This window comes from Pithys albifrons, chromosome 7, assembly GCF_047495875.1.
Source record: "Pithys albifrons albifrons isolate INPA30051 chromosome 7, PitAlb_v1, whole genome shotgun sequence".
Lineage (NCBI taxonomy): Eukaryota > Metazoa > Chordata > Aves > Passeriformes > Thamnophilidae > Pithys > Pithys albifrons.
In genome coordinates, this window is record NC_092464.1 from 37,582,065 (window position 1) to 37,609,843 (window position 27,779).

Here is a 27,779-nt window from a genome sequence, read left to right on the forward strand (position 1 = left end):
GGAAGTGCGTGTGCGCGGTGCGAGCGTGTTTGGGTCGGGGCAGCGGCAGTGGCGGCGGGGCTGGCACAGCTCGGCCGCGCCCCCGCCCCTCGCCCCTCCGAGGAGCCGCCTCCGCGCTTCCCCTGCTCCGCCCGCCCTGCCCCGGCGCGCAGCCAGCCCCGCCGGACGCACTGACAGCGCTGCGCCGCCGCCCCGGCTGCCCCGCCCCGGCCAGGTGAGGAGGAGGCGGCGGCGCGGGGGGCCCGGCGGCGGGAGCGGGGCGGGGGCGCCTGTGGTGCGGGGCCGCAGCCCCGGGCACTGCGGAGCGCCTGCCGAGGGGCGGCCCGGCCCGGCGTGCGAGCAGGAGCGGCTGCGCTCTCCCTTCCCGGCTCAAAATGGCGCCCCCGGTTTTCCCACTTCCCCTTATTCCTGTGCCTGGAGGGAGCCGCGGGGGAGGGGAGGTGGCGGCGGGGGCTGGAGGGGCTGGGCCCAGGGCAGCGAGGAGCCTTCCCGGAGTGCAGGCGCTCCTGCCGGGTGGTCTCGCTCTCTGGGGCGGCGGTGAGGGTTGTTGCCCCGAGTTGCTTCTGAGATGGGAAAGGGGAGGTCGGGTGATGTGCCCCTCGCTTTCCCTTTCACCTGCGGTTGGGGCAGGGACGATGGATTAGGTGGGAAGTAAAAGTACTCCCAGTAACGCGTCGTTATCGGGGGGACCACGACAGGCCTAATGTACTGCTATGTTCTGCATCACACTGAACTGGAACTAGATATAGAGGTAGAGTATGGTGGAAGAACAAACGTGTGCGGTTTTACATTTTATAGGAGAGCTACATTGCTTAAGAACTATCAAAATATTTCAAACAATAGGGCCATAGAAGGCTGTTCTTTCAGGATTTTTGATGACTTTTGTTTTTCTGCCTTATGCCTCTTTCAGAGCTTGGGGATGGAAAATAGAGGCTGAACACCTAATTAGACAGCTGAAATTTATCAGCTTCTTCCATGTAATGTTAAGGTCAAATAAAAAGTGTGGCGTTCATGTGTTTTTCTGGTTTCATTGTGACTTTTCAGAGTTACAGTCAGGCTAGATTGCTTGTAAGTATTGTTCTTCCATAAGAAATGTCAGGACAAGGTATATGTTGGCTGAAGTGAGGTGGCTGGAGACAATGGTATTACAGTCATCATCATTGCTTGCATTTCCTGTATGATAAACCAGTTTATCTGAAAGCAATTGGTACCATTCATCATTCAGATGAGCTTATGAGGTGCCTATTACCTTTAATGGGAAGGCTGTGACTTTTTTGCAGGGACTGTGTTGATTCACTCATTGAACTTACTGTCTCATCATGTTTCAATATAAATTGGCTCGCATGTGACAAGCGTGTTGCTGGTTGTCCACATCACTACCTTGAACCCTGCAGGAAGGTGCCACCCTGGTTCTGCTGCACCTGGAGGGGAAAAAGAGAAAAACTCGGTTAGTAGGAGTGACTAATAATCAGGGTCTTTATTTACTGCTTTTGAAAATATTCAAGATAGTCCAGTATAAAGAAATTTAAAGTAGACAGAGGTTGCAATCTCAGCATTGTATGGTCTATGTCTGTTAAAGAAGAGTGAAAAAGTTTATTAGAAATTGATGCAACAATAAGTGTGTTCGTGGTGAGAAACACTATTGTTTGCTATGAAATGGAATATTCCAGTTTTAAATTTAACATTAATTTTTTGTTGTGGCCTTTGTATTTGATAATGCACTTAATCATATTAATTGTAGGAACAGTGCTTACTGTCTTAATCTCTTCAGTAGCCTGGCTTTTGTCACAAGTGTTACTTTGATACCTCAGTACTCGCTGTCTCATAGTTGAAAATAGGCGCAGGTCTGTACACTTACATGACTGAATTATGCTATTAAGTTGAGAATTTTTAGGTATTGGCTCAGGCTGTTGATATTTTGTACACAGACTCAAACATAGTAAGATTTATGTGTGTTCTATTAAAATACTCAGGACTCTTCCATAAATAAAACTCAGACTATGTAGCAGCACACAAATTTCTCCTTTAGAGTCATGAGAATACCAAGCATCTGATAAATTAGTTGGTAGCATTAGCAGGGGTACTTTGCTAATAATATACTCCAAGCTTTGTGTTCTGGCATTTCAGAACGGAGCTGCTGTGCCTTGGGGATATTCAGGAGGAGTGAAAGTTGCTACTTACTAGAAGGAGCTATGCATTTTAGTGTCTAAAACTACAAAATGGGCCTTATATTAAACTCTATAAAAGTAAGAAAATCTCATTTCTCTGCATGTGAAGACATCCATCTTAGAAACTTTTAGTAGCTTTTTAGATTAGTAGTTGCATAACTCCCAGATGTATCAGTTTAAAAGCTTGGTTCCAGTCAAAACACTTGTGTACTTGCTTTTGTGTAGGTGAATGAAAAGTTTTTGCCAGGGTTTTCTTTCTTCACATATTCCCAGTGTATCGATTACGAAGTGTGTATAACATAAAATTTTGGGCGAACAGAGAGGGAAGGCAAGGCATGTTAGTGGGTCTTTTCCAGGAAATTTTCACCAGAGTTGAAGGTAAAATATAGGTGTTGTAGGCGAGCCCTTCAGTAAGTGTCCAGAATTGTCTTGAAAGTGATCTGTCAAGAAACACTTGAATTTTCAGTGTATGTGTAGGGTGCTGCATATTGTACTCCTCTCTGGTTCTCAAGACTTGTATTTTTCTGATGAATTGAGTAACAGGAGGATGTATGAGAGTTGAGGCTTGGACCATGGTTGGTACCATTGAAATCTACTCCTCAATCCTTGTGAGGCACTGTGCTGAGCTCACGTACATGAAAGGAACAGGCCAAAAGCATTCTATGATGGCTGTGTCAAACTGCAGCGCTGCTTCCCTTCAGATTAAGGAAATACTTTCCTTGCTTTTTGTGTATGAATGCTGTGATGTTTTGAACTTCAACTACAGAGTTTCAACATCATCTGAAACTTCAAAAGATGATGATTTCCATATACACTTACAGAAGTGTTAGTGACTACCTTAACATACCGAAATCATCTGGGTGTGCTCTATCAGGTTTTCAGTCTTGCATTTATTTTATCCTGAGCTGTTAAAAAGTGGGTGGCATGACTGTAGTAGGTTTATTATTAATTTATTAGTAACATTGATGTGACTATCAAATGAATGAGGTTTGCGGGGTATGTCTCTTGGATTTTGCTACAGCTTGACAGCTGGTTATTTTTGTACATGGTATCTGACTATCTGGAATGACTTTGAGAGTGGGATGCTGTAAGGGTGTAAACTTTGAAGTTCTCCATTTGCTACAGCTTCTGTAGCTTGGGCATCTATAAAAATTGAATAGTATATTTTTCTTGACAACCTGTTTCAGCTTTGTGTTCTGAAGGAGTTTTGGTAGGGTAGTGATTACTGTTTTGTAAGTGATATAAATCTGAATAACTTGAAACTGTAAATGGCCAGTTGAAACAAATATATAGTATGAGTTAAATCAGTCTTGCCTGTTTTTCTGTCATACCTCATTTTGCTCTCACTATGGGGAACAGTAAACACTGGTCATAGCAAGTAACCAGTGTAGAGGGTTGACTGTGTGTCATCTAGGAGTCACTTGCTCCCAAGAGTACTAAGTTGCACGGTCACTGGATGTCATCCTTGATGTCTTTATGAATGTTGCAGAGTCTGGAAAAACATGGGATGTATTAATATCACAGGGGTTTTAATTATTTCATGATTGTCTGAACACACTAGAATGCTACTGCAAGCAGATTTTTTTTTCATTTTAAACCAGAAATAACTTAATTGTCTCCATTAATTTTCCAAAGGAAAAGATAAACAAATGGCTAACAGTATTCTGAGCTACCTATATTTTGGCTATGCCTTATTTCTTTCTCTATTGTAATATAATTAGGAAGAGATTAACTGTTGTCACTGATCCATTTTTATCCAAATTGCTCCACAACTTCTGATACATATTTCAGCAGCGTAGAGAGGGAAGAGTCTTGCCTGAGAACCAACACACCAGCAGTGCATGAATTGTTGTTTTTTGGTATAAGGTTAAAAGGTCTGGTATTTTTAAAATAGCTGGATATGTTCTTGTATTCTGAAATATTGCACCAAAATTAGTTTAATGAGTAAGAGTCTGAGTATGGAACTTAATTGTGGCGAGATATGCAGAGGCTTTTTTGCTTCATAGGAACATTCTTTCACTGTGGTACGCTTTCACATATTTGTAGGAACATATATCTAAAATGTGATACTTAGTAGATTATGTAGTACAACTCAAATTTAAATATGTATCTTTTGATTTTAGGATGATGTAGTACTCAGTAGGACACAAACTCAGGACAGAATACAGAATTGTAATATGCTTCTGGAAGAAGCTAAATTATTTTGAGAGATATGGGAAGAGGAGCAACATGAGCAAATAGGAGTGTTTTTAAGATATTGGAAATATTTTTTAAGACGTGTATTCAAGTTCTGTTTACACTGAGAAACAGAATAACCATTTTTCAACTGGGATGTAATTCAGTAAATAGTGCTAAGATTTTTGCTTTTGTTTATTCCATGAAAATTATTTTTTAAGGGAGTATCTAATTGAAGGATGGAGTTCTGCCAGAGTGCTGAAGCACCTTCTGAAAACAAGGTTTTTCAGGACTTGGATTGAGTTTACAAAAGGGAGAGTTAGGAAGGAGAGTGGAGGCCAGTAGTGCCTGAGCTCAGTGTATGGCAAACTGGAATGCTCAAGTGCCTGATCTGTGTACTGAGGGTGGCTAAAGGCTACTGCTTGGTTTAAAATGTAGTTGCTTTACCACAAGGAATAACGTATAAGAAGTAATTTGAAAGTGTTGTGTTTCCTTGTGTTTTTGCAACTAGGGGGATGTTTTTGCATTAGGAGAATGCACTCCAAACTAACTTGCTTGCATCCTGGATATTGGAAAAGCTGCATCCCCACAAAGTGTAAACAGTTCCAGTAAATAATCAACTAGAGTAGGACAAAGCTATAGGCTGCTTTGGGGATGCCTTTTGTTTTGTATCTGCTGTTAAGTGTGTAAAAGCATAAATATTAGGCTCAGAAGTGATACCAGCAGAGTCTAAATGGTTGTCTGCCTGTATGAATAAATACTGGAGGTGCGTGTTTTTTAAGGAGTTGGAAAGAAGAGGAGGCAGACTAAGGAATGCACTGTTCCTAGTTGTTCTTAATGAAGATATTTGTGGTGAATATTGATCTGCTAAGATACGTACTAGTATTGAAAATAGAAATCTGTTGTCATCTGTTGTCTCTGGTGGCTTTTACTGAGTGATCTGGAATTCTTATTGGTCAAGAAAAATCTGATTTTCTTCATGTGGAAAGCTTTACTGTTGCTTCTCAGTACAATTGTTAATTAGAGGAGGTATTGGTGGTTTGTATGTGAAGATCTTCTGTACTTTTATTTAAGGAAATTGCATTTGATAGAAGTGAATTAAGTACAATTGCCAAGAACTTATTGTGATATTTGAGTTTACCCAATTGGCTCAGGTTTTTAGCATCCTTTATTGGTGCAGGCTTTGGAATATTGGGTAGCAATAGCATAATTATGGGAAAAATTATTACTTCTTGTCATTGGATATTTTCCCAATCATTTGAAAGTCTAAATCTGTTGTATTATACTTGAATCTGATATCTTAAGGAATAAGATACTAAAGTCTTGCAAGAAGTAGTATAATTGAATTTTAATGTCCTAATCTGAAGCTTTAATGGGAAGACTAGGTATTAAAGAAGATAATTAGTTCATTTATCATAAATTCTGGATATAGTTGACAACTTACCAATGATAGTAGCTGTACTCTGGACTATTGAGTTTGGTAAATATTAAGTGAAGTTACATGTAGTACCTGTTTCATTAGTGAATGAGATTTTTTCGTACTTAGTTTGTAAATCTAATACCATCCACTGTCTTCTCACAAATAGGTTGTTACTGGCAGAAGAACCACTGAGGTCTGAATCCTGGAACTTGCTTTCAAAAGCTTTTGAAACAAAGGACTTTTTTCTAATTTGGACATGGCTAATCGAGGAGCAACAAGACCCAATGGGCCAAATGCTGGAAATAAAATTTGCCAATTCAAACTAGTACTTTTAGGAGAGTCTGCAGTTGGCAAATCAAGTTTGGTGCTTCGTTTTGTAAAAGGACAGTTTCATGAGTTTCAAGAAAGTACAATTGGAGGTGAGAAAATTATCTTGTTAATTTGTTTCACATTGGGTTTATATTCTGTCCTTGACTTTGACAACCTTTAATGTAATGGCACTTCTGCAGTGGGTCATTGACAGAGGGATCAAAACTCAAATCTGAGCCCTGTGTCTGTAATTGAGAATTATAACTTTCTAAGAGAAACGTAGTCAGCACATGGCTGTAGCAAAGTAAATGTGTTCTTGAGCTGCATAGTTCTGAAACCTGGACTCCATGTTATATTTTGTTTGTGAGTGGATGTGTGGCTATTTTATTTGTGATGTATGGTTAATGCATGAAACAACTGCTTAAGAGTTAAGAACTTAGTTCCTTAAAAAAAAACCAGTGCCGGATCTTCCAAAAAGTTTATTTCTGCATCCTGGCTTTGCTTTTGATTCGGGAGAACTTGCTACATTCCTGAATATACCTTTCTTTATTAGTAATCACAGATTATTAATGTGCTGGGTTTACATTTTGTGACTTCAAACAAAACAGATTCTGACTACTGAATTAATAAAAAAATCTGTGCAACTGTGAACAGATTTTATGCCACTCTTCCCCTTGACAGATATATGTTTTACTGTATTTTGAAGTTGTGTGTGCTTTGTGTGCGCTTCCTCCTTGGATAAATTTAAACTTATCCTAAAACTACCAAATGACATACAGACTTAAAAAAATATGGATTTTATGGTTTGATAACTATTCTCCAGTAGTTGCTGTTGCTGCTTGCATGAGTCAGTCTGTTCCATTGTAGTATTTATGTGAAGCCCTTTCAGTGGTCTGTTTGTCTCTTCACACACCAACAGTTGTTGAAATGTAAAAACTCTACAAAGCTTACAAAAATAAATAGAAGCTGAGTTTCATCGCATTCTTCTTTTGCCCTATTTCTAGCTGTTACACAAAATAAATACATGTATCTGTCAGCATAAATGGAGAAGCACATATTTTCTCCTTTACCGGTCTTACTAATCACACTTGTCTTTGTGCATTTTATAATAGCTTTAGGTTAGGTGTTAGTGTGAAAGGTTTCTGTATTCCCTCATACAGCTATATAATAACTTGGAGAGCATTCTCAAAGATGTATAGTGAATTAACTTTCCAGTATTAGTGAGGGGTTTTGTTTTTAAAATAATGGTTAAAATTAAGTAAAATTCATTGTTCCATTTCAGTGATCTCCAATTCATTTAACCTCCCTTCAATTTGTTCTCATTGTAGTGTTTGGGATAACCCAAAACTTGTTACATTGTTTAAAATCTATAAAGAAGTTAAATAGCCTAAGTTCAAGTTCAGGTATACAGCATTTAGTGTAATCTGTGTTAACTTGTGCCTCTTCTATATAAAACAGGAAAAACAAAATGCCATATGATACAGCTGAGAGATAGTAAGTGCAGCAATGTTGGGATTCAGAAAAAGTTGTCTGTGTAGCTTGTACTTGCCTAAGGCATAATTTTCTTTGTATACAGAAGGGCCTTTTAACAAAGAGAGGCTTATGTTCATTGTGAATATGAATAAAAACATCTGAAAGGGAGTGCAGTTAAAGGCAGACATGTTGGATGGTGCTGGTGTGTTTTTGCCACTTCAGAGTAGTGTGGCAATGCCTGTTAGTTGCTTAAGACAAAAGTCTGGCTGTTAAGGATGATAGGCTTTCAGTTAATTAACACAGCTGATTATTTGTCAATTTACTATGTCCTTGCAGGACAGAAGGAAGTTACCCTTTTTGCAAAGCTTAACTAGTGTTTTAAGGTGGTTGAAATGTTGCTTTCAACAAAAACAAGGATGCCAGACAATAAACCCCTTGTTTTAACTCTCTTCCCAAGTACCTTCATTTATGGAATGTAGGTACATTTTTCTACTAAAAGAATAATGTCTGTAAGAACTTCAAAATCCATTTGCATTTTATCTCTGCCTTGGACAAACATAATATTGAGCTGATTCTGAGGAGAAAGCCCTTAGTTTAGTGCAGGATCTTTAGGTTGTTTTCACTCTCCTTTGGTTCTAGGCTACTTAAGGAGCTGCCAGTGGAGCCTGTTTTACTGATGCTTGGATATTTAGCGTTTAGAGAGTTTCAGGAGGATTTAATATTGGAACATCCAAGCCTTTACTTTCTCCAGCCTGCCTGCTCATGTGTGATGGATGCTAATACCCCTGAAGCAGGAGCACCTGACACTTAAGGAGTCAGCTTCTTGTCAGGGTTTAACCCCAGGTGGCAACTAAGTTGCAGCTGCTCACTCACAGCTGAAACAGGGACATTTCTCTTTCCTAGTTACAGTGTCCCTTACAAAACAAGGTTAGCTTGGCTTTTCTGTAATGAGTTGAAGGGTGCAGCCATTTTGGAATGATTCATAGGCTATGATGTCTTGGAGTATGTAGGACAGGATAACATCCCAGGTATGCAAGTGGATCATTGTCTCTTCAGACCTTTGATTTAAATTGGCCACAATCTGTCAGTATGCCCAGTGATGAAAGTCCCCATTTCAGCCAAGTAGTGGGCTTTCCTTAGTTTTTTAATACTAATTTCTATATTGTATGGGTACTTGCCTCCATATTTTTAATATATGCCTTAATCTGAATGAAAAATCTTTACTAGGAGTGATTGTTTGAAAACAGGTACTTACTATTTTCTGTAACTGGAAGAACATTATTTATGCTAATGCATTTGGCTGTAGTGGCAATGGATACAAGTTGCCCTGAAACTGCAGGCTGTCGAAATTGTGCTGAAATAACTCATGAGATCACTTGCAGAGTCACGCTGCCTTAAGAACAAGAACTTCTGAGAAGCACTTTTCTTCCATACCTGTTAGCTAAGATGAAGTTGTCAGGAGCTGAAAATCGAAGCTTTAAGATAGTATTGGAGTGATGTCAATGTGTAGAACTGAAAATGTCTGAACTGTTGGATTATAGCATGATGGGATACTGTTACTGGTACTCTATAATACAGTCTGTTGAAGCAGGATGAAAGATATCTAGAAGGTTTAGGAGAAGGCTTATGGTTACTCAGATTCACTATTACAGGAAAAAAAGGGAATCTTTTCCACTTCTTCTTTCCTTATGTCTTTAACCTGAGGGAAGTCTGTTTGTTTAAATAACTCCTCTGTGTTGATCAGTTACAGTCTGTCAGCTCATGCTTGCATCAAATCTGCTATATTTTATTAGGAGGAAATCATATTTGCATCTCTCTGAAGATAATTTTATATGAATATAGAGATATAAACAGAATTCTGGTTTCAGCACCTCTGTCTTTTTTGTAGCTGCTTTTCTAACCCAGACTGTATGTCTGGATGATACAACAGTAAAATTTGAAATTTGGGATACAGCTGGGCAAGAGCGGTACCACAGTTTAGCACCCATGTACTACAGAGGAGCACAAGCAGCTATAGTGGTATACGACATTACAAATGAGGTAAGTACTACTATATTAGGGAGGCACAAGGGGGATTTGGAAGTTAGTCTTGCAATGAGTCTTAATTTTCCTCACTGACTTGTGTGAATCAGTTCATGATTTTGTAGACTCATAAAATGGTTTGGCTTGGAAGAAATCTTTAAAGGTCATCTGCCGTGTGCAGGGACATCCGCTAGACCAGGTTGCTCATTTCATATTGGATGTATAATGTTAATTTGTGTCTGTAAACTTTTCTTGTCAAAGGACCATTTCTAGGTTGTTTTGTTTTTTGGGTTTTTTTGTATTAAAAAGCAAAAAGGGAGAAAGTAAATTCCATTGTAAAAATGTTCCAAACTCACCTTTAAATCAGTTCACCAAGTTTGAGCCACATTGTGGGTGGCAATTTTATTTCTCATAGTGAAAGACATTATTTTAATATTGTATTACTGCAAGTATGAGTTGGAAAGCTGGCACAAGCTGTTGAGACCAAAACCTAAGGTTACATAATTTCTTTTTATTTTAACTTAGATCAGATAAGCTTCACTTGTTTTAAATGAAATGAGACTTAAAACCCCAAAGTCTCACAAACCCCAGAAATCATGTACCATAATGAACAGTGCTCCGTAATTAGAATGTAATTTTGAGACCCTCTCAGTATAGCTGTTTATGCACTTGGTTCTTCTAGAGAAATTAAAAGTCCCATCTTCTCTCTTAACTACTTCTCTTTCCCTACTCTGTCTGCATAAAGGTCTTCCTATCTTTACTTACCTTTTCAGCATTATCCCAACTAAGCACAGTTGAGAACTAAGGTAGGAATGTTTTATTTTAAAAGGTCAGTTGGCAAGTTGGAGTGTGCCTTTGGACTAAGGTATCAGTCTTGCATTGGTCTTTTGTTCTTGAAGTGTAGATAACAGAGATGGGGATAATAGGTCAGTACAAAAGGATGACAAAACTCAGTTGCATCATTTTGCAATCATTAACAGGAGTCCTTTGCCAGAGCGAAAAATTGGGTCAAAGAACTTCAGCGACAAGCAAGTCCTAACATTGTAATAGCTTTAGCAGGAAACAAAGCTGATCTAGCTAACAAGAGAGCTGTGGATTTCCAGGTATGTACAAAAACTTCTGTTCATAGAAATATAATTTTGTTTCAATAGATAGTAAATAAATCTGGGAGGAGTTTATGTGCACAGCCTGACTAGTTGTTATGGAGGTCATGCTGTTAAATATAAATGTCAGCTGAGACTAATTAAATTACATATATGTTACTGAAAAACCTATTTCTGCACAAGTGATACGTAGCAACAGACTTTTTTGAATAGTTAAATTTGAATTTGAGGAATAACTCACTTGAGTATCTTTAAGGCTAATTTAATATCTGTTCTTCAGTGTGACCTCTGTCTTCAACCCAAAATTTACTTGTATCTCGAGTTTCAGTGGAGGAGATAGCAGTCACTCAGTGCAAACAGTTCTATCTGACTTGTAAGCTGGAGAATTTTGATTATCATGATACAAAGCTAATTGATATGCCTAACTTGCTTAGACTGTACTGTTGAAGCAGGGTTCAAATTGTCATTGTGCTTTTTATGGCATTCTTTTTGGTTTAGTGGTTATAGCTGTGCTCTCACTGCTGTATTGTATCTTCTAGAAAGTTTAGCCAAGTCCTCAGAAAAGAGATTCCAAAGTGAATAAAAATCTTACTGCACATAATTTTGGTCCATTCATGATTGACTGAATTTGAATTAAGATAGTATTTATTAGTCATTAATTGTCTTACGGTTTTTAACCTGTATTTGGTGGCACTGTGTGAGATAATGCTGTATATAGTAATGAATCTTTGTAACTGTAGAGAGTTGAATTACGAGGTTAGCAGGGGTGCAGATGTTTTTCTGCCAGAATTCAACAACTCGGTTTTCTAATTTCATGTCAGTTGTAACATGAAGCTGTTTGTCAGAAGACCTTTGTGTTTTGTGAAAAAGTGTGGTATTAAACAAAAACATCATATATGATTGCAGTCAAAAATGTAATCAAATTTAACTACCAAAGTAGGCGTACCTTTACTATTTTTTGAACAATTAAAATTTTAATATTTTTCAAATGTTAAGGTTTTTGCTAATGTGGATTTTTGGGCTTCTTGCAGACTTGGCAGTCCTTTGTTGTTGCAAATCACAGATTTCTAGGTATTTGTTAATGTGGTATTTCAGGTATAGTAACATAGATCTTAGGTGTCACTTAAATAATCATAGAATGTTGTAAATTCTTCTTTCCATCATAGGTCTTTTGTAGGTTGGCTTCTTTGTAGATTTTTTTAATTGAATGTAAAGCCAGTTACATACTCAGAAGAAGATGAGGATTCTCAGCTGAATTGACTAATAGGATATGGCAAAAATGGTAAATTTCTTAAAAGCAGTGTATCAGATGGAAATTCATACTGAAAAGGGAGATAACATGACAAAATACTTAATGCTGCTTATGTGTTATAATTGTGAATTTCTATCAGGATAATGAAATGGTTCTGATCCATCTGCCTCAGTGCTTGAAACACTTGAGATAGTTGCAACCTGCCTTCTTTCCAGGGTAATAAAGGACTTGCTGACATTTGATGGCACTTCTGGAGCTCATTTGTTCTTGCTGTCAGAGCTAGTGTTCCTGGATTGGGGTTGTCCCTTTCATAAATATTTTCATGTATTACTTAGTTTTACCTGCCATGTTTCCATCTGGATATTTTTAAGATTAGTAAGAATTTTAAAGATTGTATTTCTAATTGTTTAGCTACTTGATGGAGTTGTAACTTCTCAATAGCTAATGAATAACGTATTGTCACATGAGTGTTTCAACAAACTGTCTTTAAAAATGGTATAGAAATTGTTCCTTAGTAGCAATAGAAGTACTACGTGTAGTGATTGTGTGATTTTTAATTTTTTTAAAATGAAGTAATGTTTTCTTATTTTAACCTGCAGGAAGCACAGGCTTATGCAGATGACAACAGCTTATTGTTCATGGAGACATCTGCCAAAACATCTATGAACGTAAATGAAATATTCATGGCAATTGGTGAGTGTATGAACAAACTGAGAACATTAAGGGAATTGTTTTCATGAGATTTAGGCCATTGCAATCTTCCTAGCCCAAGATTTTTGGGTTTGACCTTAGTTAGTTCTGGCACTGAAGTTTTGTTTTTATTTGTTTCATTTTGTTAAGTCAGATATCTGAAATCCTAAATGCAGGTCTCTAAAATCCAAAAGTTGTGCCAAAAATGGCAATGTGTGCTTAAATTCAGATTCCAGGTTACAAGTAAAGGATGCTGCATGTGAAAAGTAAATTGACTAATATATTTTTAGACCTTATATAGTCTTAGGAATTTCTGTAAAGTTGGTAACGTGTAATACTAGAGTATAAATTATTAAGAAATTTTATGTATTCCATTGATATACCCAAAATTGTATTTAATTATTGATAAACTTTTGAAAGGGGAGAAAAAAGAAAGAATGCATTTTTTAGGCTGGTCACTAATCTATGAAATAATAATCTTAATCACAGTAGGAGCTCTGCTACTGTAAAATAGTAATGTGTAGCATCAAATAACCTCATTAGATCTGTGTTGCATGTTGCACCACAGTGACCTCTCCTTTTTTGTGGAAAAAGGCACTGCTATTAAAATTAAATGTTTCTAAAGAGCTCTTATCCTCTGCTTTTCCAGTCAGGAAAGTGGAAGGTAATTTGTGGTGTGCTTCAAACTTCCAGCAGATGCAAATTAAATTATCACTATAGCAACACTTTATAACTTCCTTCATATTAACTATAAATACTTGGGGAGAAGGGATGGACACAAACATATAACTCTATGACAGGAAAGTATATTTTTCTCTTAAATGTTCAGGATAGGCCTACATTTAATGATAAAGAAATGCTTAATTGCACTGTTGGTGAAGTTGCAAAACTGATGTGTTTAATAATGCAGTTTGCATCCTGTTTAAAAAAAAAAGAAAAAGAAAATTTAATCACCAAAATATGTTGGCATTTTTTTGTAATTTGACATCTCAACAATGATTCTTACCTGTCCATGTTTTAATTAAGTATACAATATAAATTTGAGGAAAACAATACCCAGTTAATAAGAATACCCAGGTATTTTGTCTGCAACATTGGCTATGGGAGTATTCTTTTACATGGCTGGGGCGAAATTCAGCTTTGTCAGTGCGTCAGAACAAGATCTGTGCAGCACTGGATTCTGAAAGGAAATCTTGATGAGGATATAAGTATTGCATGGAATTTGGAATGGCCTGCATAGTGTGGGTGCAATTCTCAGGACCATGTGTAAGTATCTTAAAAACTTGGAGAAAATGAAAAAAGAGAACACTTACAATTGTGGGATGCAAGCTACAGCTGCTTGTAAATTGACTGCATTGGAGTTCATTCAGAACTTCCAGTAAAAAAATAATAATAATTGAGTTCTAGATACAGTTCTAGAATTCAAAATGATAGCGCTTTGAAGGCATTTTTCTGCTGGTGCTTTGTTTCTTTGTACTGTCTCAGCAGCTGAGTACAATGTGAATTCTTGGGTTTTATCACAGATCTGGAGAACGCTCAAGTTGGAAGGGAGCTCAAATGATCCCTCTGGTCCACCCTTTTGTGGGAAAGGGTATCTAGATGAGGTTACCTAGCACTGCAACACCTTGTTGATGTGTGCTCTGCTGGTCTTCTGGTGCATTTTGTTCCTTTCAGGGAAAGCTGTTCTTTAAAAGGCTGTCCAAAGTAATTACTTTGGAATGAAAGCATGCATGTGCAAGACAGACCCATGGAAGTCTTTATGGACTTCTATCGTTAAGCAATTTTCTGATTGAAGAAATCTAGGAGAAGCTACCTGCTCAGAAAGGTTACCGTTGTCACCCTTATTTTTCATGTCAGGACTGGAGAGGTACCTTGGAGCTACAGAGGCAACATAGAAATTACTGGTCAATTGACTCATAAGAGCTGGAGAGAAGACACAGCTTGAAAAAAAAAATAGGAGAGGCTTGATCTGGTGCTCAGGGCCATTTTATATTTTGTGTGGAAATACTTATTCTGGCTAGGAATCTGGGAACTAGTTTGACCTATTTCTGTCTGTGTCAGGCCTTTTCAATGTTTCTGTATCTTTTCGCACAAACATCCTGATCTTAAAGCCTGTTCTGTGTGGGTGGATTCCCACAAGAGCTGTCATTTGCCAGCATAGTACACCTGTGTGCTCAAGTTACTAATGCATTTCACTCTTGGAAATCATAGATAAGGCAGTTAATCTTTAAGAAGTTAAGTGTTTTAACTTCTTTCATAACCAGTGCACTGAATCAAATGAGATTATAGAATGAGTATACTGATATGCTTATAGAATAATAATGTGTTGACTTTTGTGTACTCAGGTGAATTAATAAAACCTCAGTTTTAACTCTTACTTCCTGTTCATTTTACAGCAAAAAAATTGCCCAAGAATGAACCACAGAATGCAGGAGCCAGCTCTGCCAGAGGAAGAGGAGTAGACCTTACTGAACCCACACAATCACCCAAGAGTCAATGTTGTAGTAACTAAAAGATCGATTGCTTTAAACTGTTCTGAATATTCTTCTGCTTTCTAACTGTTAATAACCATGGAATTGGAGTGCTTAACCTGGTCCAGTACATCTTCCAAACAGCGAAGAGACTTATGATAAGTCAAGTTCATGATACAGAATTTTCTTTTGACCTAAAATTATAACATGCATGTATCCACCACTGGCTGTAATGTTTCAGCAGTAGAGGAGAGATGGAAGCAGAATAAACTTCCTTCAGTTGAAAGGTTTTAAAAATCAGTTGTTATTAGGGGTGTAGAAGAACTATTCTCTGTGGACCTAATTGGCCAGTTCCTGTAGCCTCAATATTGATCACTGTTACAATAAATAGAATTGGGTCTTTTCATAATTCTCAATTGTGCTTTAAAACCATTTTAGAAACAGGGTCTAAAAATGAATTACTTATCTGAAGTATTGATGCAACCAGTTGTTTCTGCAGGTATCCACTGTTTAGTTTATACATTCCATAGTTTAATAATTTAATTACAAATACTTGCATTAACAATTTTATGGATCCTATGCTTGCCAGAAAGTGGAGTTTTAGTTGGTACACTGTATGTAAATTATATCAACCTGGTTAGTTATCTTAATGAATTAGTGATGAATCAAGTTTAACTTCATTTCTAATCTCTTCAGAGGATACAGACCAGTAAATTCAACGCTACAAGTTAGGATGATATGGGTTTTTTGTCCTCTACAAACTGTAAGAGCTCTTCAAGTAAAACCACAACAAACTCGGTGTCTGTGACTTTTCTTGTTTCTGATCATTGCTGGCCATTACAGTTTGTTTTTCCCCTAAGGAAAAAAATAGTGCACTAACAATTATGTTCATCCAACTTGATTTTAAATTTGGATATTAATGTACTGTAAATAGGTACTCTGCATTGTAGTCTACATTTGTTTAATACTTTCTGTAATATTTAAGAGTTGCTTAAAGGTATACAGAATGTACAGTTACTTAAAGCTAACTTCTTTTCTCTCTAATCAAAGGGGGTTCTGAGTTCTTCCTTTATGGCTAGAACAGTAATAAATGATGCTCCTGTATCTGTAACATAAGTACTGCTATCTGTCAGTAATGAACTTCGCAACTTTGTTTTCCAAAGTACATTTTATTTTGATCAGTCCAGTATATTGCACTAATTCTTTTAGTTATTTTCATTATATGAAATCTACAAAGTGTGTCAGAAGAGATGAATTAGTCTATTTAAATGTTGAACTGATAGAAACTTACTTGTGCAGATTTAAAATTTGCAGTAATCTGGGTTTAGCAAGGAAAATGACAGTTCACCAGTGTTTAGTTTTATATTGAGGTGCTCAGGTTTGAATAAAGTGGTTTAAAATAATTTGATTACTGTTTCTTATTGAGAGTTTCTCTTTTATTGTATTTGTACAGTTCCAGACAAGATGTCTGATTTCCTTTATGGGTCAGCATTTAAGATGATTACAAGTAGATTCATGACACAGCTAAATATAAGCCTGTCCTGTGTATACTCTGGCACTCCACCTATCCTATGGTAAATTTTTACATTTTGAGGTAATTTGGTCTCTTACCACATTCATATAGAAATACAATCAAAATAGTACTATTATCTCTTTAACTTGAAGCTAATGCAGTCTTTGCCAGTTGTTCACTAATGTACCTTGTTGCATTGTTGCAGTGTCTCAGAGTTGACTGTGCCTTTTCCTGCAGCTTGTGACTTGCAATTTGTCACAGAATACATTGGAGGCCATTTTTTCTGCCAGCTGTGGACTTGAGTCACAATTAGATTGTGTGGTTTGTATCTGTTTCATGTCTTTGGACCCTATTGCCAGTACATCTTGTTGCAGGTGTTTATGGCTGTGAGTTGGACCTATCACACAGAAAGTGACAGTTTCTTCTTGCTCTGAAGTCTGTCACTGTGAATGAAAAGTCTTAGTTAAAATTTTCTGTCCTAAAACGGAGTTTTTCAGAACCATGTTGTGTGCTAGAATTTGAGTGGTTTCTCTCTTCTTTGAGTTTATTTCATGGTTACTGAAAGACAGTTCTGGTTTAGCTTGATTTTTGTGGTCATCAGTTTCCTTAGAAACTCCATCTTTACTTGTGTATAGTTCCTCCTAGAACATTTTCACCTTTTTTTTTTCTGGTTGCCTTTTGAGTCACTGTGGAAAATATTGTAATACAATATCTATATTCCATCTTGAAGAACATTAATAGCATTTGAGTCCTTTCAGTTGTCTTCAATGAGGGACATCAAATACCGACACACAAAGTCCTGTTTTGTTCAACACCATTCATGCTTTCTCAAATAACAAGTGAATGTTCTTAGAGCTGGTGCAAGTATTTAATTGTAATACAAAACCTCCCAAAGGCCATTAGAAGCAAAAATAAGAAACTGGTGGGTAACACTGATGATAGGGACAGATATAATATGAGGTACAGGTATAATGGATCTTCGTTTTACTGCATCTTGATGATGTCCACGAGCTCTTGTAGTTCCTGGGTACCCCTCTAGTAATTCATGTGGTGTATTAGTGCTGGTGTTTCCACCATTCTGAAGTATGTGTTTTCTCTCACTTAAAAGTGCTGTTCTCTTTTGAGAGCATTTTTACATAAGACTGCATGTACATCATCTACAACTGAAATATTTTTCATTAAAGCATACTGTTGGGGTTTTTTTTAAGGTACTACTGTTGCAGTAACAGCCTTTTGTTAAGGACTGGGAAAAACCCCTCAGATTGTAGTTGAATAATCTACTGCCATAGGCAACAATATGTCCATCAGTAAATCCGGTTGTATTTTACATCAAAATTTTCTATGGTGTTTTTTTTTTTTTAATTTCATTATTAGAAGACTGTTTCAGAACCTTATTCTCCTGACTGCAGATAAACTGAGGACTCTTATGTGACATTTCATTCAGGTTAAAGTGAAGTCTGCTAAAAATGTTACACCTTGACTGGTTTTTAAGTAAGATTTTTTTCTCAAATACTTTTTCACTCATATGAGAGTTGTGCTTTTCAAAATTATGGCTGCATAAACTCATCAAGAAGTTTCAGGTTCACACTGTTTCTAGCAACATGTAATTTTTAGTACCTGAAAATAATTTGGACACAGTGTAGGATTTTGTTTACTAACATGATGCCTTACATCTCTTCCTTGGTTAAAGCACCCAAAGGAACAAGAGTTCTTACAGTCATCATGGGAGGTCCAGGACTAACTTCTTTCCTTTAGGAGGAATAGGTATTTTACTTATCTGAACAGTTCTGAAATCTTGAGAATTAAAAGTGTTAGAAATAGCAACACTGCAGGGGACTGGTCTTGTCAGACTTGAATGCAGAGCATAAAGGAAAGTACAACAGTGCTGTATTGTTTGAGATCCTCTATGGCTGTCCTGGGAGACCATTTGTTGTGTTACAGGAGGTTACTGGTCTGCTCCTGTGTGTTAGCATAAGGGCAAAAGTGATGGATGTCTTACAGAAGGAACTTAAGTGAGGTATGTGGTAGCTCTCTAGACATGAAGCTGGCTGCAGTGTGTTCATTTATATTGTATTTTTAATATCATCTGCCTAGACTAGGGGCACAGACCTCTGAGAAGTGTGTGTAAGTCAGCATTGCTTTTCCAGTAGTGTTTCTTGGGCAGTATTGGCAGTCTGGTGTAGGAGACGGCTAAGTGTAGGGGGTGTGAAGGCAGATTTCTCTTGAAGGTGATTCAGAATATCAAAGTGAAGGACACAACTTTTTAATTAATTACAGAACATAGATGCCTTAAGTTGTGCTCTATGAATGTTTCTTTGTACTTGCTCCCCACTCCTTCCACTGATTTCCAGGGAAAGCTACAAGAATGTGTAAAATACCCTTTGAACCCTTGGAGTGAGACAATCATCTGTAAGCCTAACAAAGGGCATAATATAACCTTTGTGGAACAATTTGACTTCAAGAAAGAGTAAACTCTGGTCGCTTTTGCATACAAGTCTGTACAAACCAGAGACAGAGCAAAAGAATCAACAAAACTTAACTGGCCTCTCAGTATAGGACTAAACGAAGAATGAGCTGGCCAGTGTCACTCTGCTGCTCCATGTATCTGTCCATCCTCTTCAGTTGCTTATCTGGAGCTGAAGGAACATGTCTCTGCTTATGTAAGAACACACTCCTGGGGGGAAAATGAGAGTTGATGTGCAAATCTTTTTCTTTGATGTGATATATTTGGTGAAAAATTAAGTGTACTAAATTAATGTGGTTCAAAAATGTGTATTTTAATTATAAGAGCTTTAAAGTATCTCAGGTCGACTTCACACTTTAACTCATTAGGAAAGCTTGAGTTTATGATATCTTTGAGTGCAGCCAGCAATTCAATTATCAGGGAAGGATGGAGAGAGGCGTATAGCAAGAACCAGAAGAAATTCAGTAGAGAATTCACCCAGCCCAAGTTCTTACCTTCATTAATCTCTTTGGAATAAAATTACTTTCTTTCACAATAAGGTGAAAGCAAATGCATTTGAAAACATTGCAGCCTTTATGTGAGTTAATGCTGTGTTCCATTAGAGGTGTGTGCCTCCATCTCCTGAAAGAGTAACAGACTAGGGATAAACTACCAGTTTTGATACCTTTAACAGTAAAGTTTGAATACTTGCAAAAAGCTTGTTTGAGGTACAGTATGACATCAGGAGAAGGGAGGTGGAGGGATACACCACAGTTACCTAGTTCAGTGTCAGTGCATGATCAGGTTGGTTTACAGACTTGGTGTTTTTCAGACTAGCAGAGGAATCCAATTACTGTTAAGCCAAAATATTTTTTTAAATATTGAATTAGTTTTTCCAAATGTGGAATATGATAATTTACTTTATTATTTTGCCTTATAAAAGCAAGCCTCTCAAATGGTTCTCCCTTTTTCTATTCATCTTTGACCCTCTTGATTAACTTCAGTAGAATTTCATATGCAGAAATATGAAGAAGTCTTACAAGGAAGAGAGAGAGTGCCTCTGTTATGTCAGTTGCAGTATCAGCCCACTCCTTACTAATGCCAGGGAGAGTGATAGAAAAGTAGTATGGTGTTGGGCATGAGCTTCAAGCAGAGACTGGAAGACACTACAGAATGTGAACTGTAGATACAAATCCATTTGAAACTATTCACCCACTAGGTTTTTTATATAATTCTGCATGTGCACTCCTTCGAGGGAAAGCGAGCATCTTGCTTGTAATCTTAGAGCTGTCTTATGACCACAAGAGGACTTAAATGGTAACAAATGTCACCAGGTGGGAAAGATGTAATGACTGGAGTTGCTCATCTCCAAGAGCTTTGTCTAGTGTTCCCTGGAGCAGGGGTAGGTGGAGAAGCATTAGGGATGTATCAGTGTTTCTGACTGTAATTAATAATTGATTTTCTATACTAAAGAAAGGCAAAACAATGTTCTACTTCACAAGGAAATAGGTCTGAATAGATCTTCTGTAACAACAGTAAAAGCCAACCAATTCCTATTTCAGAAACTAATAATTCAGATGATTCCCACAAATCATGTTTTCAGTTTGCTGGTAGCAAGGTGTGGTGGCACTTAGTCCAATGAAACAAATTAATAAAAAGAATATTTTAAGCATGTTTCACTGACACAAGGAATTATCATCTAAAATCAGAAGATTTGTGATTGCCTGCCCTAAAATGATGACAACCTCAACCCCTTAATATGAAAAAAGTGCGCGTACTACTCTTACAGAGGTCACTTGTCTATTATGAAATGCTTCCTAACTCTTTCACATTAGTCATTTGATTTCACTGCTTTAATCCAAATATCATGCTCAGGCTACTTATCTAATAAGCTGAATACTGTTGTCTGATAGCAGTATCAGTTGCAAGGAAATTTATCATGTCTCCTTCACATTGTCAAGCTAAAGGTATTGCTGCTTTTTATCTCCAGACACTGACTGCCAACAAACAGTGTCTAGATTAGTTTATTATTTCTTTTATTGGATGAATGAAAAAAAAAATCCTGGTGTGTAATGTACATACCTATAATAGCAATGTGCAGTAGTCCAGCAACACCTTTGGTGGTCTTGCCAAATGGCCTATGCGTGTTATTTGCAGAATGTTTCCTTTCTTCTACCACAGTGCTCTCTGTCTCTTCGCTGGGAACTCTTTCCACCAAACAGGTAACACTGAACAGTCACTCCAGTGCATGTTGGAAACCTCATTCCTTCCCAGTTGTAAAAATCTATGCATTCTCCAAAAGGACTTGCCATACGCTTTGCAAATCCATTCGTAAGGGTTGATCTTGTTGGTCTCTTAGTTGCCTGGTTTGTCAGGGAAAATTTTCTTTTCCCTCCAATCTGCCTTCATTACTGTGTGGGGGGAAAAGTCTAGAATTTGCTCTTTGTCCTTACTATTTTTGTAGGAGGAATCTATTTGAGAAAGCTGTTCAAGAAATAAAAGTTGGAGCTTTGCTGCAACTGTCACACTGTGACAGCCATCAAGAATCTTCAGAGAACACGTATCTGACCTGTTTCCACAGTTGTCCAGCACAATAAACCTATTCTGTGTAATTTGAATTTGAGACTGGAAGGCAGCAAAAGCCTTTTCACTGCTGTCATTATGATGATGCATTCAGGCCCATGAAAAATTAGGACTAATATATTGTGAAAATCTGGTAAGCTGGTTTTTTTGACAGTCTTTTAAATATTAATCAATTTTACATTTAGTGTATACAAAACCCCCTTGGATTATAGACTGGAAATGGAAAACTTTCAGCAAAATGTTGGTTTGACCTCAGTAAACTTAATTCTTAACCCTCACATACATTTTATAGATGTTTATATCTCTGTGAATGAGTGTAAGTGCTAATAAATCACAAATTTCAAAGCACTGAAACAGTTACAGTTAATTACAATGTGTAAGTAACCAGGATAATGTACATAATAATTCATGTAGCAAGATCCACTACAACTCTTCAGTTGTAATAACTCTTCTTATAATTATTAAAAGGGTAGCCCTGATGTTAATTTTTTAGAGTAGGCATAATAGATTAATAGCTGAAAACCTTGTAAAATAGAATAAAAAATTAAACATTTCCTTTGTTGATCTCTTATGAAGTAAAAAGATTAGTCTGTGTTTCCTTCTTTCCTTGCATTTCCCTCATCAGGAATGGACACAGACTCAGACATTTTTTCTGTCAGGTTAAAGGATAACAGTGAGATACTGACAAGCACAATACCTGAAGCTAAAGCACTCTCACCCTCAGAGTGCGAAAGATAAAATTCAGCTTTCTAACTCACTGCAGTGAGCCTATTTAGGGAGCCAAACCCCAACACACTTTAATGTTCTGAGATGAAAATAGAAGCAGATAAAAATTTAGACGTACAAGAAAGGGGAGCAAACCACAGTTTGAGACTGTACATATTTTCAAGGGCAAAAAATCATATTTACTGTTTCTGTCATAACAAAGAGCCTCTTGGTCAGTGCTTAATCCTGCTACTTGGAAAGGAAGGCTGCTCCACCTCTGTCATACATTGGTCTGTATATAGGGACAGAACTAAGGCAGAGCATGAGCCTCATACGGCAGAGGATACCATTTTCCTAGTAAATCATGTATTTCTGGAAAACCTTTCTAGCTATAACACTTGGAACTGCTTGCTGTAAATATAGTAAGGGAAGATTATTTTCTGTTTCTGAAGTTTGGCACTACAATCTCATTTTTTAATTATGAAAATGGAAAATGTCTCTGAGCTTTGAGGATCCAGGACCTAATTTGTATCCAAACAGAAAAGTTCCATATGCAGTTCTCTCTCTGTGACACATGTCATTCCCATCTCCACCCAGAGCATCCTTCTTCCTCACTTACCTTTGGCACCATCAGAACTTAACTTGCACAATCTAGTCCTGAATTCCTTCCTCTGTGAGATTTGTGTTTTTTATTATTTGCTACACACTTGTGGTCTTAGAAAAGGGCGACTGCTATTGATGCTGAAACCAGCACTGGAACGATGCCTGCCTGTGGGTGACAGGAAGAGGCAGAGAAGGGCTGTGTGATGTAAAATGGAGGTCACAGTCTCCCTGAGTTTCTAATCACAATATTATCAACTAATATGCATAAGCAGGCCTCACTGCTGCAAATTCTTGATGAATGAACACCATCTTCTTTGCCTGTTTTTAGCTTCTTCCCTGCTTTACTTGCTCATGCCTCAGCCAGCACTTCCTTCTCATTCCTGTTTTTCCCATGTGCCTGTGATGTCAGGACATGGCTTCATTGCCTCCATGTGTTCAGCCCACGTCCTGTCCTCCTGACTGACCTCCCTTCCCTCTGCCCTGTCACACAGTTTGGCAGAAGCACCCCCCCATGGAAAACTGTTTGCAAATGCATCACACCCACTTACAGAAACGATGACAGTGCTGTCCCTGAATTGCAGCATGTCTGATGCCATCAGCACCTGCCAAGGGGTCACCGCGGGTGGTCAGTGGGGCGGTAGCCTTTGTCTGGTTGACTGTGCTGTGCAGTGCATGCCTGGCAGCACAGTCAGAGCCAGCCTCTGCTGTGCAGCTGCTGCCCTAGGAGGTCCCAGCTTTACATGGTCACCTTTGGCAAAAGCAGCAAAGGGCAAATACCTTAGGTAAAACCCTTACGTAGCCTTTCTTAAACTCACATAAGACCTCTGAAAAACTCTACACCTGAAAAGACTAATTCATTTGCTAACTCAGCAGCCATTCCCTATACCTTTCAAAACTTGTAGGAGAGCTGGCACTCTTGTTCTCTAAAACCATCTGCAGAGGCAATGATGCAGAAGAAATAAGATATCTCCCAAGTAAGTCAACTTAGGTATGCATAGTATAGCCTACTTACTGCATTCCCAGAAGCAATGATGCAGTTTCAAGAAAGTCTGGTTATGAAAGGTGTAGGAAGAGATAAAGACTAACCTGGTGAGTCATGGAACCAAGCTGGGGGCAGAGCCCACATTCAGGACTTGGGAACACTCCTGCGTCTAGATCTGATGATAGCCAAGAAAGAAGGAAGTGATTAATAATTAAAATAATTATGGAATAAATTAATATAATTAGTCTCCTTATTTATCTTCCTAATTGTCCAAAACTTTAATCTTGGGATTCCAGGCCCACTGGTTTTGTGTCATCCTACAAAATAAGACTCCCCATCATTACCTCTTCTTGGGCAAGAGTTACAGTTTGTGACACTGACTACTTGGGAAGAGGTGCAGGTCCTCAACTGGGAGGAAACATCAAACTGGGAAACGGGAGCAGCAAAAAAATTACAAACCTAGCTCTTTTTACATTACAGATACTTTGCACTTGTTCTTGGTAGACAGGTCAGTCTTGGTGGGCAGAGGTAGCAGCCCACCAAGTGCTTATGTGAGGCAGAGAGGCAGGAAAGCATTGAGTGGGGATGACAAATCTGCTGGCCTTGGCACGGAAGGGGAGGTACAAGAGCCCCCTTCCCTCCCATGCCTGCCAGCAGAGCCTGTGCCAGTCTCCCAGCGGTCTGTCAGGCTTCCAACAGCAAATGACCTGCCCTACATGGGGATGAGGTGGTTTACAAACCTATCAAAGCACAGGCGGTCAAGGATGCTAGGTGGGGTCCTAGTGATTTGTGGGGATCTCTGCCACAAATTAAGGAGCAGGAAGAGCAAAAAAATATGTTAGAGAAAGGAATGAACAAAAGAATTGTGGGGAGTCAGAAAAAAAAGAGAACGTAAGGAGAAAATGGATAGTACATGCCATATTTGTATGAAGCAATCCACAGCTCTCACTACCACAAAATAACAGTGTAAGCCCATGTAGTGACTGCTGATGACTAAATAACAAACAGCTTCTGAACTTCACATTTTGTAAAGGTACAAGTGAATGTCCTGTGCTGCACGACTCCAGTCTTTAATTTTCTCACTTGGTTTGTGTTAAATCAAAACTCTGACTACAGTCAAGAAGAGCATCTTCTGGGTAGGAAGCATTATAAAAACTTCTAAATGCTCTATCACTAACTAGATGTTTGTGTGACCGAAACAGCTATGAATGTTGCATGACAGTTTTTTCACATCTTTTTCCTTCAAAAACTGCGTAATTGGGGTGTGAAGTATCCTATAGCAGACAAAAAGCTAATGGGAAGGTTTGCTACTTGCATTATTAAAGTCACATGCAAGCGCCATGAGAAGCAGATGAGATGCTAGAGTACAATGAACAAAACTTGAGCGCTGCTAATACTTCCAGTAATTCATAAAATATTGATAGCAGTCCAGAATGCATGGTGACCAAGAGGAAGGCCACTTCACCCACAAATAATATGCTAACTAAAGGGACACAATAGGATTTTTTACTCACAGAAATTCCCTGGAGGAACAAGAGCTACGCTTTTCATTCTTGCATTGAATGGAAAGAGTAAAAACAGGTGGGAACACTGGAAAAAAGACACATCTTGAATAAAAAGAGGTAGACTAGGTTGGGTTGGGCATGATGGATCTGACTAGGCTGACAGACAGGGATGAGGGGTAGTCTCCCAGAGCTCAGCTGTCAGCTGGGTGGTCCCTGTCAGAGAGGTAGCATTCAGCATTAAGCTGCTATTAGTTCAGTCATTCTTTAATTTATGTGAGGAAGATAGGCTCCAAAAGCCCTAAATCACAACTAGATAATAACCAGGAGTCCAGCACACCCTAAACTGCATTTTAATTTCCTCTTGTGACTCAAGAATGCAACCACCTCCTTTACTGGAATAATAATAATGTACACACTCTTGCACTTAAGCCTGTCAGGTGTTCACAGTGAATTTGTGCGGGAGCAGCAAATGTGAGATGCATGTCTGATCTGCTGGGAGCAAGGGCGCTGAGCGGGTACCTCCTCAGGGCTGTCAGCAGTCTGAGAGAGACCTGAAACCCCCAAGAACTGGCATTCATGTCTCACCCAGCTCCTGCATTGCTTAATTTGATGCAGATGAGTTGTCTTCCTGAAGTCACCTGGCTACTCACCTGAGTTTGCGAGCTGAGCAATACAGGCTGTCTGCAGGCAGCCAGGATCATCCGCTCCCACCAGTACTTCCTAACGTGGGTTTCCAAGTCAGCTTTCCTTGTTGAAATGCACTGACATGCCCTGAAGGACAGAAACTGAAAAATGTGGTGAGGGTTTTTCAGACAAGGCTTTGAGTTTTAATCCAATTTAGTATCTTCATTGTGCATGTTTCATGATGAAAAACAAGCAACAGGGGGATCGTGTGGTTTTCAGATTTATGCTTGTATTATAATTAGAAAATTAGTATGTGCTTTACTTGGGAATTCAGCCACCAGAAGAAGTCAGCTTGGATATATGCAATTGACAATGACATGTATCCACTCGTATGTCAAAGCATAGGGAAGGGTTTTTTTTGTCTTTTTTTTCCTACTGTAGTGCAACCTGTCATGACCTAATTGCATTCAGTGAAGCCACAAGTCAACACAACCCATGTTACAGTCCTGTGTTTCCACATGGCAAATGGTCTTTTCACAACTTATTCTTATCAAAATTGTGAATGTAATATTCACCTTTCACTGGAGCAGTTTAAGACAAAATCAAGGTTTTTTTTCTTTTTGATTTAAAAATATATTTGCACAAAGGTAGAATGTGAGCAATTATTTAAATCAGGGTTAAAGTTAAAAACAAACAAACAAATAAACAAAAAAATCAAAAAGAGAGACTTACCTATTTGCAATTAGAGTGATTTCTTTCTAAGCTGCTCCTAGCAGGCAGCAGTGCTGCAAGTGTAGTGAAATTAGTGTTTACAAATGTTACTATAGTAACTGTATCTGTAGTCACCGGCTGGTAGACTTACTGTTCTGGTTATCTACTAAGCAGCAAGGTATAATGGAAAAAATATAAGAAAATATTGGAAGACATCTGTGCTCTTGAGGATTCAAGAAGGAACTGCAGTAAAATTATTTTAATTTTTTTTTGTCTTTATACCAACCAGTGCCTCATTCTGTGTATTACAACAGAGTTTTTCCCATTAGGCCCTCATAAACACACCATGAAACATAAAGAAACATTCAGGTATTTAAATCAAAGTCAGTATCTGCTTCCTAAGAACTTTCACATTTAATTTTACTTTAATGGAAATAATAAGTTTTCTGGCTTTCAAGGACCCTGAAGGTGAGGTTAAAGAATAAGGTTATTCACTTAGTGATCCTGTGACCATTTGCCTTTGCAGTTTCAGACACCATTGCCTGCCGAGTGGCCTTAATGAATACCGGCGGAGTTACCTACCTGTATGGAAACAGTAAAGGTATTTTCAGCATCAGAACTTATAATTTATTATATCAAGTGTGCAAATTTAATGTTGGGTTAAATAGCATTAACTAATAGGTTAAAGGAGAAGCTGGTAAATTGGGAAAAACAACCCCACCAAAACAACAGCAATAAAAAACGTACGGGTGGATTTAAAGGCTGCAGCAACTCCCAGGAAAACAAGGAGTCTTCGTTCAGGAGTGGATATTAAGTTGTCCATCGGAGACAGCATGTTGTTACAGATGCGCTTTTTGCTCGTAACATTTGCTGCCGAGGAGGTGTCGTGGGAAAGCTGAAAGTGAAACTAAGCGAGAACAGTTTCATTTTCAACTCGAAAAAAGAAACCTAGCCGCAATAAAAAAATGCAAAGAATTTCTTAGGTGGCTGCTACCATACAGCGGCTGTTATTTTAAAACATGATTTG

At 38.2% G+C, this 27,779-nt stretch overlaps 3 protein-coding genes and 1 long non-coding RNA gene across 5 annotated transcripts; 1 reads left to right on the forward strand and 3 right to left on the reverse strand.

Annotated features, from left to right (window-relative positions):
* On the forward strand, positions 1–16,491 carry RAB5A (RAB5A, member RAS oncogene family). 2 transcript variants are annotated; one of them, XM_071561068.1, is made up of 6 exons: positions 1–214; positions 5,930–6,182; positions 9,434–9,585; positions 10,548–10,670; positions 12,522–12,615; positions 15,009–16,491. In XM_071561068.1, exons 2-6 carry the CDS (start codon positions 6,020–6,022, stop codon positions 15,122–15,124), a joined length of 648 nt encoding a protein of 215 aa, XP_071417169.1. In that variant the 5' UTR covers positions 1–214; positions 5,930–6,019; the 3' UTR covers positions 15,125–16,491. The 2 variants fall into 2 exon arrangements, with proteins under 2 accessions (XP_071417169.1, XP_071417170.1); XM_071561069.1 differs by lacking the exon at positions 1–214 and adding an exon at positions 1,295–1,447.
* Positions 1,247–27,736, reverse strand: LOC139674567 (uncharacterized). The gene is made up of 5 exons (XR_011698321.1): positions 27,500–27,736; positions 26,774–27,334; positions 26,068–26,202; positions 24,017–24,087; positions 1,247–1,421 (listed from the first exon to the last, which is right to left on the reverse strand). It is a non-coding gene; the product is annotated as an uncharacterized lncRNA (long non-coding RNA).
* PP2D1 (protein phosphatase 2C like domain containing 1) lies at positions 16,110–19,560 on the reverse strand. The gene is given in 3 exon segments (XM_071560263.1): positions 16,110–17,221; positions 17,224–17,713; positions 19,555–19,560. Coding segments are annotated over 3 exon segments (681 nt in total). The 3' UTR covers positions 16,110–17,036.
* Positions 21,054–22,223, reverse strand: LOC139674116 (protein phosphatase 2C-like domain-containing protein 1). Its single transcript, XM_071560264.1, is given in 2 exon segments — positions 21,054–21,268; positions 21,271–22,223. Coding segments are annotated over 2 exon segments (657 nt in total). The 5' UTR covers positions 21,713–22,223.
* Positions 27,737–27,779: the final 43 nt, after the last annotated feature.